We start from the raw sequence: 15,683 nt of genomic DNA, 5'->3' as shown, positions 1-15,683 counted from the left end.
ATAACAAGAGAAGAAGCTAGGAGCATAGTAAAAGCCTGTACAGCTTGCCTTCTTTTCCATGATCCCACACTCCCTCCAGGGAAGAACCCTTATGGTTTGAGACCTAATGAAATTTGGCAAATGGATGTGACCCATTATAAATCTTTTGGTTGTCTATCTTTTATCCACATTGTGGTAGACACCTTTTCAGGATTCATATTTGCAATGTCAGCAGCAAAAGAGACAGCCCAAGTGGTCACTGAATTCCTTATACAAGCATTTGCAATTATGGGTGTGCCACAAGCAATAAAAACAGACAATGGACCTACATATACATCTAAACATTTTGTACACTTTTGTGCACAGTATAAGATTTTACATACCACAGGCATACTCTTTAATCCTCAAGGGCAGGCAATAGTAGAAAGAAGAAACAGAGACATTAAGACACTCCTCCAAAAACAAAAGAAAGGGGGAGTCACGGGTAACCCTAGAGAACTTCTAAATTTAGTTCTCTATACCATTAATTTTTAAATTTTTGACAAAGATGCATTGGCTCCAGCAGACAGGTTTTATAACCCACTGGAAGGGCAGTGTCCAGTGTGAGCAGCTCCACTGTCTTTAGATAATCGCCAGATGATGTGGAGAGACCCAGAAAGTGGTGAATGGAAGGGACCAAATAGGTTAACTGCTTGGGGGAGAGGGTTTGCTTGTATCTCCACAGATGGAGAAGGAATCAAATGGGTGCCAACGAGCTGTATTCGCCTTGCCCATCGGAGAGAGATGGAGAAGACCCTTGAAATGAAGGAGAAGACCCAAGAAACATCGGGTGGTTCCATTGCTGACTGTGCCCACCACCAAAAGAACCTGGCAGTTATGGTTTTTGACTCATGGACATCAAAAATTGTTGGATTTGAAATCCTCAGAAATCATTGGATTCTCTGAGATGTGATAAGACCGTTATAGGACTTGAAAATCCTCAGGAATCATTGGATTCTCTGAGACATCCTAAGACTATTATAGGACTTGAAAGTCCTCAGGAATCATTGGATTCTCTGAGGCGTCATAAGACTGTTGCAGGACTTCAAAACCTGTAGGGATCATTGGATTCCCTAACACGTGAAGCAATGTACAATAGATTGGTTTTGGACTATCTCTTGGTTGCTGAAGAAGGCGTATGTGTGACAGATGTTTGCATACCCTCCTTCTCTAGGACTTCTGGAAATATTTTACAAAACTGTGTTGATTTATATTGTTTGTTATATCACTACTTGCATGTACAATTCCTGTTTGTTCGAGTCTGCACTGACTGTGGGGAGAGTCAACCTTCAAACAAGTTAATAGGGAACTGTCCAATTGGCAATTAGTTTCAGGTGCTTCATTATCCAAGTGCATTGCTCAGTTCTAGCCCTTTACACTTATCTACTGTCTGAGGCTATACAGTTTGTTTGGACTTATCTTTGACTCTTCCCTCTCCAGTCTTACATATTCCCAATCTGTTGCCAAATTCCAATTCTGTTATAATTTATCCCTTCCTTATAATTTTGTTATTACAATCTCTCTTTAAATATTCATAGTGGGAGTTTTGTGGTATCATTTTAATTGGCAATTTTACCTTATTACAGAATAAAATCCATAAAAATCATTTTTATCATGCTATTATTCTATTGCTCAAGATCCTAAAATGACTCTTTATTGCACATCACATCAAGTCCTTACTGCTCTGAGACCCTCTATAATCTAATACACCTTCCCCTTCCAAATAAATTTCCCACTTCTTTTTTATAGATTTCCTTCATTTTAGAAAGGTCTACCTTCTTGGGTGTTTTCCACATATTCAATGGTAATCAGATCTTGTTTGCTGATGTTATGTCCCCTTATTGAAATGTTACTCTTTCTCATCACATCTTAAATATTACTGATCCTTCCTTCATGAAACTACAGAATCATCTTATTGTAATTACTTTCTAGTTCAATCCAAATTTTAAAATGTATTTCTGCTTTAACAACCCAACACATAGTTAATCTAACTTTTGCTTGAAAGACTTCAATAAATCATTATGTACTAACCTCAGAGACAGGATATTTGACGTTTGAATAACAACAATCCTCAGGAGGTTTGTTCCTTCACTGAACCAAATTCAAGGGTCCACTAAAATTCTACCTCTCCTATGAAGACTTTTTCCTAACTAATTCATGTTTTAATTTCCCTCACAAATTTGTTTTATATAGTCAACACCATATAGTTTAGCACTTTATTTTTCTTTTATAATATCACATATATTAATTTTATCTCTTTAAATAGACAAGATCTTTCAAGAGCAGGGACTCTGACATTTGCTTCTTTCACATCGACCATAAAATGTAGGAGATTTAGTAAATATTTGTTAATTAATTTAGCTCATTGAGGGCTCTAGAAAATCCTTAGTTCTTAACTACGTGCAAAGTAAATATCTGTATCAGGAATCAACAAACTACAGCCAGTAGGTTAGATTCAACCCCACTGCATAGCCCTCAAGCTAAAAATGATTCTTAAATTTTAAAATGAAGCCTTAATACATTTTAAAATGAGAAGAAATTCTTAGCTCAAGGATCAAGATAGATTTGACCATTTGGCCTTATTTTGCTCTCCTTTGATCTAAATAAAAAAGTTTTTAAAAATTGGCAAATAATTCAAACATTTTGCCTTCCTAGGGATAACTTTCAAATACTTTTAAAAAATGGAATGGCTTTTAATAAGTGCTTAAAATAGATTGATTTTTGAAGTCATGAAAATTTAATGGGATAAATTAATTAGATATATTAATTTATTGATATATATCTATAATCAGATAGTTTACAACAGGATATTTTGGCTTCAGATAACCATAGCCCATAATCCACGGTTTCTACATAGTTTTGAAGAATGCTCATGTATATTTAAATATATATTACTTGACAAAAATAAGTTAACTAATTCTCACTAATGTTTCATGCTTTTATGAAACAAGCCGTTCAAAGCTGATAATAAAGAAAAAATCATTGATCCACTTATTTCTATAAAAATGTCAAATACATTCTTAAAAGTTGATGTTCAATTCAACATGATGATGATGAATTGTCATATCAATAAAACATTGTTTATTAATTGTGTTCTATACCTTTTAACTCTCTGGTATAATTAAAATATCTGCATAAATTATATATGCTTATATAAATGTGTGTATATACATATACATATTTATACAATTTAACTTACTGATGATAGAGAGGGATCCTGTTCTTAGTTGACTGATGGAACTAACTGCAAAGGACCTTGAGAAGAGTGGCATGTTGTCTAGCCGTCGCCATTTGATTTTTGGTTCTGGGTATCCCTGAACATAACAAGGTAATGTCACATTTGAGCCAATTTCCATGGATATATCACTAGGTTCCTGTATGAAATTTGGGGAAGCTGAAAGAAATCAAGATAAGTTTATTAAAAATAGAGAAATGGTGTAACATTAAGGACCATTAAATAAACATTTTCCTATTCAGAATGTTAATTGAATTTATGTTTGTATTATTCCAGAAACATTTTTCTACCTAGTCACAAGTCCTGTGGCACAAAGAAAAAATAAATATTTCTCTCCTTATTTTACAAATTAAACGTTTACATTGTAATCTTCAGAGTATCATAGATCAGTAGGGTGCCCTCTTAAATCAAATACACTTTCTTCCAAGAATTATATTACTCAATAATTAATACTATAATGTTCTCTTTTTGACATTCATTTCACGGAACTTTTTAAAAATACTGACTTTTTGGTACTAACGTAACTAATCACTTTGTGATAGAATTTTAATTAGGATGATTTTCTTAACAAATTTCATGTTTAAAATCTATTATGAAAAATTTCCAGTGTGCATCCTAGAAATCTTATTTTTATTCTGAATTCCATTCACTTCTCATAACAAAAATATTCCTTTCACATTTATGTTTCGAAGAAAAACCCAATTTTAAAAATCATTACTATGAATAAGAATAATAAAGTGTGAAATTCACTGAAAGGGAAAAGTTAATTCTGGGCATCCTCAAAAGAAATCTAAGAAAGGATCAAGTTTAACATTAACATTAATTAACAAGTATTCAAATAATTAAAAATAAGGAGTATGTCACAGAGGGCCATTATAATTGGAATTTAATATAACTAAGAAATTTTTTTAGAAATTCTTAATAAAGTTAAAAAATTAAGATTAATATGGAAGTTACTATATCAGAAACAAGATAGACATTTGCCTTTTCCCTAGCATTTCAATAACCAAAATATAAGGGAATACAGGTGAAGGAGATAGAAGATGCATTTTGACCAATTCAGAAAAGGAGTAACAAGCATGAAGGGAGTGGTCTGTAAAACCAACTAAGTGGAATAATCAACATGTTACAGATAATTTATGAAGCAATAAAATATGAACTATATAGCATTACTGAGTAAAATGCTAAATTTATTAACTTTTAATTTAATTTAATAACTGAGGGAAAGAGGAAGACAATAGGATTTCTTTGACAAAGAGCAGGGAAATATATGCTAAGGGGTCAAAAGTCATTACCAATTACATAGATTTAAGAACTGTAAATGAATCTTAGTTTTTCAAAATTTCAAGGTAAACACAGAATCCATTATCATATAAAGTTAACTGTGGAGTGAGAATGACAATTCCTGGTAAATATGCATAGTATCTAATGCATAAAATGTTGGGCTATGTCATCTTCTATGCTTCTGTTGAATCTAAAGTTCACTAGTATGATGACTATTTAAATTACTAACAAGAAACATTATCTAAGCCAAACATTCAATGTAGTATATACTACAGATTCACTTAAGATAGTATTTAGTGATGACAAGTTATTGGAGCTATGATTCCTGTTCATGTCTTGGTGAAAGCAATTGGATCTCACAGGTTTTTACTGCTGTAGAGATATAACAAACAGGTAGATGCACCTAGGCTGAGGAGTATAGGGATGTCAAGAACAGTTCCTAACTGCTTGACTCTACCTCTCCATTTTGGAGTATGGGGTGGGAGGGAGGGGAGACTACCTTTCTCTATCTCTTCATCTGGGTATTTCTTCCAACACCTTTCACATACTCTTAATTCCACTCTTACAAGAACATTAGACTATTTCTCTTTTTCCTCAATAAAATAAAAGAAATTTGTAAGAAACCTTTTATAATAATGATTTCTTTACCTCTATAAATCAAATAAATTATTACAGAGAGCACTAAAGACTAAGACTACCCTTACAAGAATAAGAATACTCTCACTATCTTTTAACTAAAGCAGAACTATGGTCCTTAAGGTCATAACAGTTTTCTTATAACATATTCAATAGGATTCTTAACTACTTCTGTAATTGCCAAAGTAGTGGATTGTCAGGGGGAAGTTATGAGATGTTCCTAATGAAAAATTGTCATGTAAAAGAAGGATTAGTTGTATTCTGTTCCCAGAGGGCAGAACTAGGGATAAGTGGTGGAAGTTTCAAAGAAACACATTTAGGATTGATGTCAAAAAAAAAAAAAAAAAAAAAAAAAGCTTCATAACAATTAGAGCAGTCCAAAAGGGGAATAGGTTACTTAAGGCCAGAAACTGCACAGACTATCTTCCTTAATATCAAGTGGCTTTTGGAATCTAACCAGAGGAAGTTGCTTTTTCCCATGGGAAATAGTGGATTCCCACTCACAGGAGGTCTACAAGCAAAAACGAAATGATCACTTATAGGGTACATTATACTGGAGTTTCTTTTCCAGAGTTGTACTATCAAGCCACTAAGATCCCTTCTTTCTTAACATCCTATGATTCCATGAAATTATCTTCCCCAAATAAATAAATTACTTTGATCACAGTTCTATTCATTTAAAATGAAGAAGTTTCTCAAGAACTCGGTGAAATTGGGCAATGAAGATGACCAATTTGGAAAAATCAGGTTAAAAAAGAACTGTTCTCCCTTTAATTATAACTCAAGGAAAAGAATCAAATAAAGGCTTTTCTTTTTTAAAGTTAATTTTTGTGCTTGTTGTTTTAAATGCATGGCTCGGGGGCAGCTAGGTGGTGCAGTGGATAGAGCACCAGCCTTGAATTCAGGAGGACCCAAGTTCAGATCTGGTCTCAGACACTTAACACTTCCTAGCTGTGTGACCCTGGGCAAGTCACTTAACCCCAGCCTCCAAAAAAAAAACAACAAAAACAAACAAACAAACAAACAAAAAAAAAAAACGTAAATGCATGGCTCGGTGGATAGAGTGCCTGGACTGGAGTCAGGAAGACCTGAATTCTAGTAGATCCAAATTCAAATAGACCCTTACTATGTAGTCCTGGACAAGTCACTTAATCCTATTTAAGAAACCTGTTTAGTCATTTGTAAAATGAGCTGGAGAAGGAAATGGCAAACCACTCTCTTTGCAAAGAAAACCCCAAGTGAGGTAAGGAAGAATAGGACACAACTGAAATGTCAGCAATATATTTGTGATTTCATAAGACTGACCTTTCCCCTCTTCCCCTTCCTCCTCTTCCCCTCCCCAATTGTGGTCAAAAAAAAGGTAAATATTCAAAGGAAAGAGGGTACTGAATTTCCAGTAGAGATATACATTCTTATCAGGTAGTTAAGTAAAATGCTTATCTAAATTACTAATAACAAGAGACATCACTGAAACTAACCATTCAATGGAGTATATATGATAATTCATTTATGATAGAATTTAGCAATGACAACTTATTGCAATTATCATTCTCCTTCCCCTTTAAAAAAGAATCATTTGTTCTCTAAAGACTCCACAGGTTTAAGTCATTAATATGGGTTAATAACTACAGACAGTTGGTATATGAATAATAATTTTGAAACAAATTTTTGAGATTACTGGAAGATAGACTATCTTGTCTTGTGACACAATTTTGTTTACTCTAGTGATAATTAAAATAGATACTAACTTTGGCAACTATTGCACCACCACATGAGACAAACAGATTGATATAAGAATTTCCCCTCCCCAAGGGGCTGAGCATACTGTGTTGAATTTACCAGACCACAAAATACTAAACCATAACCTCAGAATGAAATCCAAGGCAGTACAGAATGCTACAAATAAAATCTCTGCCAGGGCTAATTTTGTGTTTGATGTAGTCACTGTTCCCTTCTTCAGACTGACTTCATAATCTACTAGTTCTTTTTCAGAAGAATAAAAATCATTGGTAACTTTCCCTGTTGACCTGAAATGGTACCCATTAAAGTTGCAGTCTGGGGTTGGGGAGGAGATGGAGCTAGAAAAAGAAAAAGGAAAGAAGCTCACCACAAGAAGTAAGCAACCAAGAATTACATTAAATTTTAAAATATAATTTGATGTCATGGCTATAAAGTAATAGAATCACAAAAGTGGTAATTGGAGAGCTTAAAGAAAAAAAAATCCACTGTAATATAGCTAAAAGCATGTTCCTCTTTCAAGCCACAAAATACCTAAATTTAAATAAAATAGTAAGAGATCTAAATGATTCTGGCACTCAAATGAACATTTATGTAGTGCTTCAGTCTTAACACTCAGTATTTCACAAGATCCTTCTGGTTAAATCTAATTAAGTTATCCTAAATATAAGAAGAAAAACTAGTGGTCTTTATGTATTTATTCTAAGTATTGTTAATAATTTTGCATTTTTGCATTTTCTTTTAATGTTTGAAGAATGTAAATAAATACTGAAAAGAAAAAAAAAGTCATCTTGCACAGGATTTATCATTCTAGCACTTTTATAGAAACTGGGGTACTTCTAGGAGATTGAGCATGGAAAAAATTTCTGGATAGATGTTCAAAAGGTATGAGAAATTCAAAGACAATGATAAAATTTATTTGCTACTATAACTTTTTTCTCTCTTTCATCCATTGGCTGCTATACCATTTGTTATCATGTTATGCTTCAGAAGAGATGTATTCTATAAAAACTCTAAAGTAGCAGCAGAGAATGAGGATATGCCTCAGAAATGTTGTCAAATAGCATGAAAATTAACTATAGATTCTATTTGCCTAGGAATAAGGCTAAAGCCATTGGAATTAGTAATTCAATGGTCAATCTAATAATGGAAGTTCCTTTCCTTTTTCCTTCTATTATCCTTCTCTTCATACCCTCTTCCTTTCCTTCTCCTCCTCTCCATTCCTTCATTTTTCTTATCTCCCCTTTCCCCCCCTCATCTATTCTTCTTCCTGGACATTATTTTCCTCTTCCTTTCTTTATCCTTATCCTCTTTTCCCTTTCTTGCCCTTTGCTTTTCTTCTCTTATTTCCTTCTTTACCTTTCCCCTTCCTCTCCATTCTTTGTGTTTTTTCTATGTTAAGACAAAGTATATACCCTACCATCAATAAAGTCAACCATAATTTGGTAAAATTTTTTTAACCTTAGAAAAGTTGTTTATGTATTTTGATGCAAGATGTTCAGGACTGTGAAAACTACCATACTCTTAAAGATGGGCATCTAACTGTTCACTTAAATTACTGAATACACGATGAAGCTATAGTTTAGATATTACTTTTATTTAGTTCCCAGAAGAACAGATATACATCTTTTTGTCTTCCACTAAGTTGCTACCACATTTGATGGCCTTGCACTATACATTGGGAGATGTTATTTGTGAGGGGTTAGAACATCACTCTTAAAACTGAAGTGAAATAAAAGATTTGTGAAAGGTCAAAGACCAAGTTGCCAATTAATAACCATTTGTACCTCTACTATCTATTCTCAAATAAGAATCTTAAATATTACTCTATATTCCAATATCCAGACATATATCTTTTCAAATTTGAGGTTGTCGAGGATGACTTTTGATGGAAACATTTCTTAACACCGCTCATTTAATATAATCAGTATTTAGCTATAGTATAGTATAGCAATGAAAATCTTAACTCTTGCTTAATATCAAGCTTCCAATTTTGTAGTAAATTATATTTTATCATCTTAATTTAATTGAACATTGAAAAGTAACTGGCTGATTCTGAATGATGAAAGAACAGGGGAAGAAATCTACTCATTCTCTATAGATATGTATGAGATGCTTACAGCCAACATCCAAAGTTATGTGACCAGTTGCCCTTCCAGCTTCATTGACTGCTACACAGGTATAATCACCAGCATCCAAATCTTGGGTCTCTTGAATTTTCAGAATGCCTCGTAGTGAGTCAATATGGAGAAATGCAGAAGCCCTCAATTCAAGATCACCTAAATTGAAACAAAAGGAAATTTAAAATGAATATTCCCCATAATTTTTGTAATCAAATTTTGTGATCAAATATGATATATATTTGGTAAAATAATATGAAATAATTTTACTATAAATCCTTTGTATAAATTTTTTCTTAAATAATATTTATTTATTTAATATTTTCCCCAGTCATATTTAAAACAATTTTTTTACATTGAAAAAATATTTTGGGTTTCAGATTCTCTCCTATATCCCAACATCCAGCCCCCATTAACAAGCCACATGTGAAGTTATGCAAAACATTTCCATAAAATCATGTTGTGAAAGAAAACAAATATCTCCTACCCTAATAAAAAATAACTCAAGAAAAATAAAGTTTAAAAAAATAGAGAGTATGATTCAATCTGTATTCAGATACTATCAGTTTCTTCTCTCAGTATGGATAGGATTTTTCATCACAAGTCCTTCAGAACAGTTGTGGATCATTGTATTACTGAGAATAGCTAAATCATTTACAGCTTGGTCATCCCAGAACATTGCTATTACTTTGTATACAGTATATTTTACTTTGCTCGAGTTCATGGAGGACTTTCCAAGTTTTTTCCAAGAACATTCTGCTCATCATTTCCCAAAGAAAAATAAAATTCCAAGACAATCATACACTACAATTTATTCAGCCACTCCTCAATTAATGGGCATTCCCTTGATTTTCAATTCTTTGTCTTGATAAGAGAGCTGCCTCAAATATTTTTTGCACATATAGGTTCCTTGCTCCTCCCCCTTTTAAAATCTCTGTTGGTACTCATGCCTAATAGTGGGATTGTTAGGTCAAAGGATATATATGAATTTATGGCTCTTTGGGCATAGACCATATCTTTAGATAATTTATCAATTAGAGCACATTTTCAAGACTGAAACTGCTAAAGTGTTTGTTTTTGAGGAACAACCAATAATCATGAATTCGTTTTTCAGACTATATTCCTATAGGACTGATTACCTAATCCTATAACCCCAAATCTATAAACTGGAAAACAGGAGTTAAAGAATAGTCACTGGTCTCCCCAAAAATTACTAGAAAAACTGCTGAGCCTTATTTCTAATCCCCTCTAACTTCACAATATACAGGAAATGGAAAAAAAATGTGATATGATTATTGGCTTTTTACCGCTTTACCGTGATCAGTAAAAGCTAGACAATTTCCCTTCACTTAATCTTCCTTCTGTTACATGCAGTGTCAAGTCATGTGTCTATGTCTAGAAATGGTTAAAGCCAGGGATTTCAGGTTGGCTTAAATAGCATCATTAATATTTCTATTATTTATTCACTATAAATATATAATGTTCAAGTACATTATTGTTTAGAGTTTTTTTTAGTAACTCTAAACACCTTTAAAAATAATGTTTCTGTAAAAGTGTTCTTTCTTAATTCCTAACAACTAATCATGGAATTCAAGTTTTTTGTTAACTGAAATCTAACCAGATCTGTTTTCAGGAGTCCTAGGAAGAAAAACTTCCTCTATTTATGCATCTTCTCATAAATATTTAATTGGGGAGCATATAGGTGGCATAGTGGAGTGGATAAAGCAGTGGCCCTGGAATCAGGAAGACCTGAGTTAAAATCCAACCTCAGACCTTTACTACCTTTGTGACCTTGAGCAATTCACTTAACTCAACTGCCTCAAAAAAAAAAATTAACTAGCGTACTGAGAAGTCAAAGGACTTGTCTACAATCATATAATCACCATATTCCTGAGGCTCAACTTCAAAGAAGCCTTTTTGTTTCAGAGGCTAACTCCATGGACCATAAAAATACAGGGTCTCTCAGAAGTGTGTGTCTTAAAAGATAATGACCAAATTTCAGTATGGCAATAACTACCCTGGGCTCAATGAAATCTAATGGGATGAGAAGGACTGGAGAACTGAAAGGGGAGATGTAGGTCTTTGAGGGTCACTGTTTTCAAAAATGGTTTGAGAATCACTAAAGAGTTACTAATTCTGTGACCTTAGGTCACCAGCGTAGGTCTCAATTTTCTTATTTATAAAATGAGGGATCTGGTCCAGATGCTAAGTAAAATTTCTTGAAGCAATAAGTTTATAATATGAAGTACTGTTTCCCAATGTGTTCTAGGAATGTAGGCATTCCTTGCAACTACACAAAAGAGCCATACATTGCAGTTCTGGGATACCATGAAAAAAGCTGGTTCAACTTCCATATGGCAAAGGGACAATTCTAAAGATTCTTCAGGTCACCAAATGGAACATTATTCAACAGATGTAAAGCAATGGGCAGATTTCTTTTTCTAAAAGAGCTTCAAATAAAAAGACATTACATTAAAAACAGCTATTAATGCCAAAACTAAGTATTTTTCAGCATTCCAAAAAAATAATCATCCTCTTGAGTTTGCTACTACATACCATGAGAAAATGGGAAGCAAATAAAGCAGTGTCTATGAGCCTCTGAGAAATTATCATAAATAAAAGCAGATGATGTTGACATAAACTTTCCTCCCACCATGGGAGGATGGAGTGTGACCTTGCTATTCATCAAGTCTTAAAATATTTGGTCTTGATACATTGGTTTTTTTGCCTCTTACTTCTTTCATCTGTAGTTGTATTTGGTCATAACAAGATTAAATACTTTAGTTGAATTGTTTTCCCCCCACAAATTACAAATTAAAATTCTAAAATTTAGCAGTAATGAAACACAGCAACATAATTTAGAAAGTTGAATTTCACTGAAAGCAATCCAGCTTACTACTTGCAAGTCAGATGTTTGTATATATTCTTTCTTTCCTTCCTTTGTTTTCAGGAGAAAAAATTATCAAATTACATGCAAAAATACATCAAATTATTAGGGTCATCAGAAACCCTAGATATGAATTCTAGAAGAAGTGCATAATCATAATAATTTGCTTAATTAAAATTAATCAAAGAAAACTTCCTCATCTCTACTGGCTTTCCTGATCCCTGGTATTCCTTTTATTTCAGAATCTATGATCTTATGCTCATTTAATTCCACCACGTAAAACAGCAGACGAATAATCTAAACTTTTTCTAAGACCTTTTTCAGGCATTCAAAATTTTCCTATTTGTACTGATTTTCCCTACATTTTACTGAGCCCCTCATATTATAACCTTTGCTTAGTTCTGGCTATGGTGGACAAGGAGAACTGCTGGTCATATTCTTTGAAATAGAACCTTTCACCTAATTCAGTCATAAGAGTAATCTAGTTAAATAAACTCAGTGCCTTTAATGTTTCAGAAAGGTCCATTTTTGCTACATTTTAATGATCTCCCTGATTCTCCTTTGGGAATTTTTTCAAGACCTAGAAGGAAGAAGCTGAGTACTTGATGTATAATCTATAATTTTGGAACATGTCATTGTTAATCTAATTGAAATAAAAAATATATATTTGTATAAACTTTTCAATTAGAATTTTCTGGAGAAGGGTTGATGGAAGAGGTATTTGTAGAATTATTCTCAGGCTCTCTTTTGTTACCATTTTTTCTATCTTCACATACATATAACAGAAACCAATTACCTGAAAAGTGGTAGGGAAAAAGCAAGTACAAGAGTACTAACAGAGCACTCAATCATTTGGGAGAACCTACTTAGCTATTTTTATTGCTTTGTGTAGATCAGTGATAGAATCTGAATCATTTTTCTCTAATTTAAAAACACTCACTGTTAGGGCAATAGAAATAAATAGAAATAAGGTCAATTTCCCCATGCATTTTTTAAAATTCTGAAAGTCCATTAGGGATGAACTTGATTTTTTTTTAAGCCAGTCTCCACAAATTGTTTCTCTTGGATATAAAATAAATTTATAATATTTTTCCAATTATTTATTCAAACATTTTTGGTCATTATAAATTAATCTGTGTTGAAAGAAACAAACTGAATTAGCAAAAAGAATTAGAGAAAAGTTCTCCCTCCAGAGGAAATGGCATTATAAATATTTAATTCACAGGACAAAGGAAATGGTGTTACCCTTTTCTATCATTAAATGTGTTTGTTTTCTGGATGAAAACTTTCTTCTTTTCACTTCATGTTTCCCAGGGCTCGAGGTGAATCCATAATTTTATGATTATGACATCAACTTGTTACTATGGGAATGTTTGGGATATAACAAACAGAATAATAACAATAATTTTTTTAACTGCTTAACATTTTTCATCTGAGGATTACAAAACATTTTACAAGTAATAATACTAGCAACATTTCATAAAGTGTTTGTAAGGGTATTTTTCCTTCTCATTTATATGCTTGCATTGAAATAGCAAAAAATACTATTCCCATAAACATTAAAGAAAGGCAGAGCTCAAATTTCTGACTCCCAATCAATACTGTCTTCACAGGATCCTATAGAGGGGTCAAGCAATTATGTTATTCTATTATGCAATTGTAGTAAATATGTGTGTCTCTATGTGTATACTTTATATATACAATAGCATATATACAATTATAGAATAGAGTTAATGTCATTCAGGGAACTAGAGAGAACTAGATTCCAAGGCCCAGACTTTGCTACTAATTTTTTGTGTAATCAAGAGACATGTTAATTCTCCTCTCAGGTCTTCCATTAATTCATATATAAAATGAGTGAACTATATGAATTCAGAAGTTCTTGTTTGTTTGTTTTTTCCCCTGAGGCCCAGGGTCACACAGCTAGGAAGTCTTAAGTGTCTCAGACCAGATTTGAACTCGGGTCCTCCTGAATTCAAGGCTGGTGCTCTATCCACTGCACCACCTAGCTGCCCTGAGACTAATGTTTTAAAAATGAATTTAAAAACACACATAAAAATTACAAAGGAAACCAACTATATTGAAATGTAGTTGTTAAGTTTTTAATTTCATAGGCTCCAAGTTAGGGAACCCTAGACTAAATAATAGTTGATGGGCTTAACAGTTTCAAGTAGGAAAATATAAAGTTATGAATTAGAGCAAGGAGTCATCTAATATATGATGAACCCAATAATGAAATACATTTCTTTTTCCATCAAACATTCTGAAACTTCAACAGATACATTTGCTTAAAAATGTTACTATTGAAAGCTTTTTAGAAACTCTACAAAACTTCCTAATGGTAATATCTTTATAGTAATAGTAATTAAAAGCTACCATTTATAAAATGTTTGCCCTTGAGCAAGTCATTTAAGTTTCATTCATTTCAATAAATCCATGATATTTACTATACATGGTATTGTATAGGGGAATATATAATATTTAGCTAAGACACACTTGTTGCTTTAAGTGGATAAAATACAAAAACAGATAAATATAATAAACAACAATGTGACAAATGCATTAGGTAGAAAACAAAATGTTACATGAGATCAAGGTCAGACAAGGGATATCAGAGGTTTCTTGGAAGGCATACCATTTGTGTAAGGGTTTAAAAATGAGAAAGAATTAAATTAATGTAAGGAGCAATGGAAGATGTTTCGGGCACAAAGAAGTTTTCATATTAGATTGGGATGACAAAAACTTAATTACCTATACAGAAAGGGTTATAAAAAGAATCATATGATATCAATTATTCAAAGTTCTTATAACCATAAAGCTCTGTACAAATGTCAGCCAAAATGTGAAGTACCATCATCATAATAACTGATGTGAGGCAATTTGGTCAAATGCAGAAAGTTCTGCAAAAGGCTGAAACAGGAAAACGAGTTCAAATTCCACTTTTGACATTTACAAGCTGTGTGCCCATGAGCAAGTAAATCTCTCTCTGAGCTTAATCAATGCTTTAAGAATTATCTAATAAATGATAGATGGGCTGCAGTCTCTATCAGCTCAAGAGTAATGAAATCATATTTTAAAAATATATTGTTGTGTAAGCCTTCCATATAAACTGTATAGATATAGATATATTTATATCTATACCTATATGTGTATATATATATACATATATATGTATATATCTATATCTATACATATATATATATAGTCTAAAGATTAAACAAGCTAAACCCCAAAAGCAAAATTTTTATTCTAAAATTAGTGATTTTTTCAGTTATGATGACTCAGGGATATAGTTTACCAAGGCATATAAGAATCATGATCTACATTGGTGGATGAAATACCATCAGAGAGGCAACACAGAATATAAAGTATTTTAGATTTGCAGCCAGGGAAATTGTTTAGATCCTAAATATGCCTCTTACTAACTACATGATCTTGGCCAAATAATGTAAATTCGTTGAATTTTTATTGCCTTTTCTGTGAAATGGGAAGGTTGGACTAGATGACCTCTAAAGCACTTTTCAGCTCTACATCTACAATCCTATGATCAAGATAATCACAGATCCTTGTTTTTTTCCTATGGTACTTTATTATGACAAGATAGTTTATATATACTTTGAATGTAAGAACCCTAGAGAGGCAAGTAATGTGTTATTATTAATATTTTACTGATGAGGGAACTAAGATTCCAAAAGATAGTAACCGATTCTTCTAACTCTAAATCTAGTATTCTTTCCACTATATTTTTCTGCTGTTCTAAAGAAAA

General features: G+C 32.6%; 1 protein-coding gene across 2 annotated transcripts in view; it reads right to left on the bottom strand.

Moving 5' to 3' along the window:
• The window catches only part of HMCN1 (hemicentin 1), a 478,149-nt gene that overhangs the window by 214,947 nt on the left and 247,519 nt on the right, over positions 1-15,683 (bottom strand). For both annotated transcript variants that reach the window (XM_074308592.1, XM_074308593.1), the window contains exons 15-16: positions 9,031-9,189; positions 3,218-3,412 (exon numbers count right to left, since the gene is read on the bottom strand). In XM_074308592.1, the coding sequence (XP_074164693.1) occupies positions 3,218-3,412; positions 9,031-9,189 (354 nt within the window). The remainder of the gene's footprint in view (positions 1-3,217; positions 3,413-9,030; positions 9,190-15,683) is intronic.

The sequence above is a fragment of the Sminthopsis crassicaudata genome, chromosome 4 (genome assembly GCF_048593235.1).
Source record: "Sminthopsis crassicaudata isolate SCR6 chromosome 4, ASM4859323v1, whole genome shotgun sequence".
NCBI classification, from domain to species: Eukaryota; Metazoa; Chordata; class Mammalia; order Dasyuromorphia; family Dasyuridae; genus Sminthopsis; species Sminthopsis crassicaudata.
The sequence above is the reverse complement of the archived record's forward strand: the minus strand, read 5'-3'. Positions and strand labels throughout refer to the sequence as shown.